Source organism: Pygoscelis adeliae, unplaced genomic scaffold (assembly GCF_000699105.1).
Source record: "Pygoscelis adeliae isolate BGI_AS28 unplaced genomic scaffold, ASM69910v1 Scaffold445, whole genome shotgun sequence".
NCBI lineage: Eukaryota > Metazoa > Chordata > Aves > Sphenisciformes > Spheniscidae > Pygoscelis > Pygoscelis adeliae.
In genome coordinates this window covers 782,169-785,157 of record NW_008824894.1, presented here as the reverse complement: position 1 = coordinate 785,157, position 2,989 = coordinate 782,169, and the positions used below count along the sequence as shown (strand labels likewise).

At 55.7% G+C, this 2,989-nt stretch overlaps 1 protein-coding gene across 1 annotated transcript in view; it reads right to left on the bottom strand.

The window, feature by feature from the left end:
- The window catches only part of DNAH17 (dynein, axonemal, heavy chain 17), a 39,045-nt gene that overhangs the window by 27,207 nt on the left and 8,849 nt on the right, over positions 1-2,989 (bottom strand). Inside the window, 7 exon segments of the mRNA XM_009324590.1 lie at positions 6-100; positions 330-456; positions 638-729; positions 808-1,155; positions 1,384-1,506; positions 1,734-1,982; positions 2,607-2,759. Coding sequence (XP_009322865.1) covers positions 6-100; positions 330-456; positions 638-729; positions 808-1,155; positions 1,384-1,506; positions 1,734-1,982; positions 2,607-2,759 — 1,187 coding nt within the window.

Here is a 2,989-nt window from a genome sequence, read left to right as displayed (position 1 = left end):
TGGACATCCCCAGGCCAACCTTCAGGGGCTTTCTGGCCGGACTCATCTTGAACTTCAGTTTAGCCAGACTGTCGAACAGCTTCGGCAGATGACGGGACACCTGAGAACAGAGGCACGGCAGAGGGTCAGGGACCCCTGGTCCCACGCAGAGGTGTAATCACCGCTTGGATTAACTCCTGTATGTCTCTCAGGGCACTGCATCCCTGAGAAAGGGGGGTACCAAGGATGGCGTTCTGTCTGTTGGGATGAAAACTATTTTAAAACCGCTATAACAAGTTAGCACGCAAAAGACACAGGACTTGCCTCCACACTTTACACTCGACCCATACCTCAACTGGCTCATTCCCATTAGATAAAATATCAAGCAGGTCTGCAGAGGAAACAAAGTAGAATCTGGGAAAAGCCAGTCTTTTGGTCTCAAGGTATTCAGCCAAAGCCTTCTCACAGAGTGCCAATCTAAGAGGAAGCAAGGAAGAAAAACTGCAGTTAAAACCTCCACATATTAATTTTTACTCTTTGCGAAGTCATTGCCATGTTGAGGAAGATGCCACTTAGGAGAAATCAAATCCTTCCTCTGGCCCTAGACCAGATAGTGAGGCGTCTCCATAACGCTTCACCAGGACGACTCAAACCTCACCTTTTCTGCAACGCTTCTAGCTTGTCGTAAAGACCAGGCTTGTTTGTAGCTTCAATCACATTGGGAGTTTTTACCGCATCGGCCATTAATTCCTGCAAGAGGAAAAATGCTTCAGCTCTACCCACACTGGCAGCTAGCGCTCGGGGGTCCGGGGGCGACGGGCTTCGCACTTTGAAATCTTGATCAATAGCATCAAAATGCTTCGAGTCCTCTGGCAGTTGACTGCGGATGTCTTCAGAGCCGATGAAGATGCTTTCCAGGTGACTCCACGTCCTCTGCACCTCAAACCAGATGCTGATAACGGAGTCGGTGGTCGACAGCTTCTGCTGCCAGCCCGACACCTCCTGAAGGAAGAAGGCTAGGTACTTGGAGGTCATCAGGTTCTGCAGCTGCACTTGGTTGTCCTCCAGCATCTCGATGAGCACCTCATCTGACTTGAGCAGCATGATGCCGGTCCTGGCATGAGGCTCGTGCTCAAACTGCATCGTTGCCCAGGTAGCATCCAGAGTGTTCAGCACCTGCAGACAGGGCGTGAGAAATGAGCTGGACTCTGCGGTGCCGAGTCCCAGACCGTGCGGAAAGGCAAGGCAGCAACAGGAATGCTTCCTCCAGACCATGAGCTCCATGGGTGCTGTGCTGCATGTGGACTCCAGCCCCCAGGGGCAGGAACATGAGCACTAACAGCCACAGAGCTGCATCAGAGCAGGGCTCTCAGCAAAGCAGGGTAGGAACAGAGCCCCGTTTACCTTCTCCATCCCCGACTCTTTCACGGCTTTGTCCACGATGCCATGAACCTCATCCTCGAACTTGTGCAGGTTCAGCTGCAGCAGATCCGCGAGGGTTGTGTCCTCAGACATGGTGAAGTTCACCTGGAGCAGAACCAGCACTGTCGGGGCATGGACTCCCCTCCATGGAGACGCAGCCCAGTGGCTCGCCTGAACGAGCTCATTAACACCCATGTTTAAAGACCCTACGCAAATATTTGTGTATGGCTAGCTTTTAAAACAGATTGCATGCTTCCTCTGATGGATGCAAATCTCAGGAGCCTCCCGGGTCAGGGGTTGGAGCCAGGGAAGGGCGGGAGGGCTGGGAGCACCTTGGTTGCCTGCATGAGCTCATGCCAGTGCCGGTCCCTGATGGCCGGGTTCTGCAGCTCGTTCATGGCGCGCAGGGACGTTATCATGTTCTTCACACTGTTGTCCAGCCCTGTGAACGCATCCCAGCTTCTCATCTCCTTATCCAAGCTCCGAATGTCTTTAGCAAATTTCTTACAATCGATATCCATCTGCTCAACATTGATATCCTTCCACCTGGTGGTCTTCCAGTCGTCAATGCTCGTGTTAACCTGAATTCAGGGATACATTTTCACGGGACATGTAATTAGCAGAAGCATTCCTTCCCAGGATGAAGAGCAGTATACCCAGCACCTGCACAGCCCGTGCACCCGTCATGCCTCCCACGCGTGCACGCCCAGTGCCCGCACACCCATTGCATCCGTGCTGGGGTGCGCAGCCCCCGCCCCAGCAGACCTGCTCTAACGCTGTGACAACCTGCCCCGTGTCTCATCCCACCTCTCATGGCAACGAGGCTCTCGGAGGAGCTACAACAGCTTTGCACCTTTGGCTGGCAATGCCCAGCTGGCGCAGGGTGCCCGCGCAGGGTGCCCACACTGGGTGCTGACACCTGCCAACAGCAGTCTGCTGTCAAGCCCTTGTCTGGAGGCAGCATTGGGCATCGTGCCCTGGCACAGGGGCCAGCACTGAGCCCAGGGCTCCCGGTCACTGCACTCGACCGCAGACAACTACCAGCAGCCACCGTCTGTGGATGCCGGGCAGCTCGTCACGGCCTCAGGAACTTCAAAACTGTGAGGACCGGCCCAGCACACCCCAGAAGCCTGTTCTGCACATCCCCGTGCTCCTGCCTCCTCCTGCCCTCCCCATCGTGCTGGCTCACAGACCGCGGCACGTACCAGGATGATCATGTCCCAGAGCTCCTTCAGCAAGCGCACCTCCCTGTGGCATGCTTTGAGCTGTTTATATTCTGGGACCAACACTTCAAACAGCCCAGCTGACTTGGAGAGGGCTGCCATGTCGCTCTCCATGGCGGCGATGCTCTTGTGTTGCTGGCCGGAGAAAAAGAAAAGGTCTCAGCTGGGGATCGTGTGACAGGGACATGTCTCCTACACCAGCAATGGCTTCGTCCCTGCTGCAGCATGGTGGGAACAGGACAGTTGCTGCCACAGGGCCAGACCCTCCCCGTAGGGCTGGGAGCCAGAGACAGAGCTGGAGTGGCTGCACCCCCCCAGCCGCCCTGTGTAACAGCACCCAGAGCACCCGGTGCACAGGGCCGGGG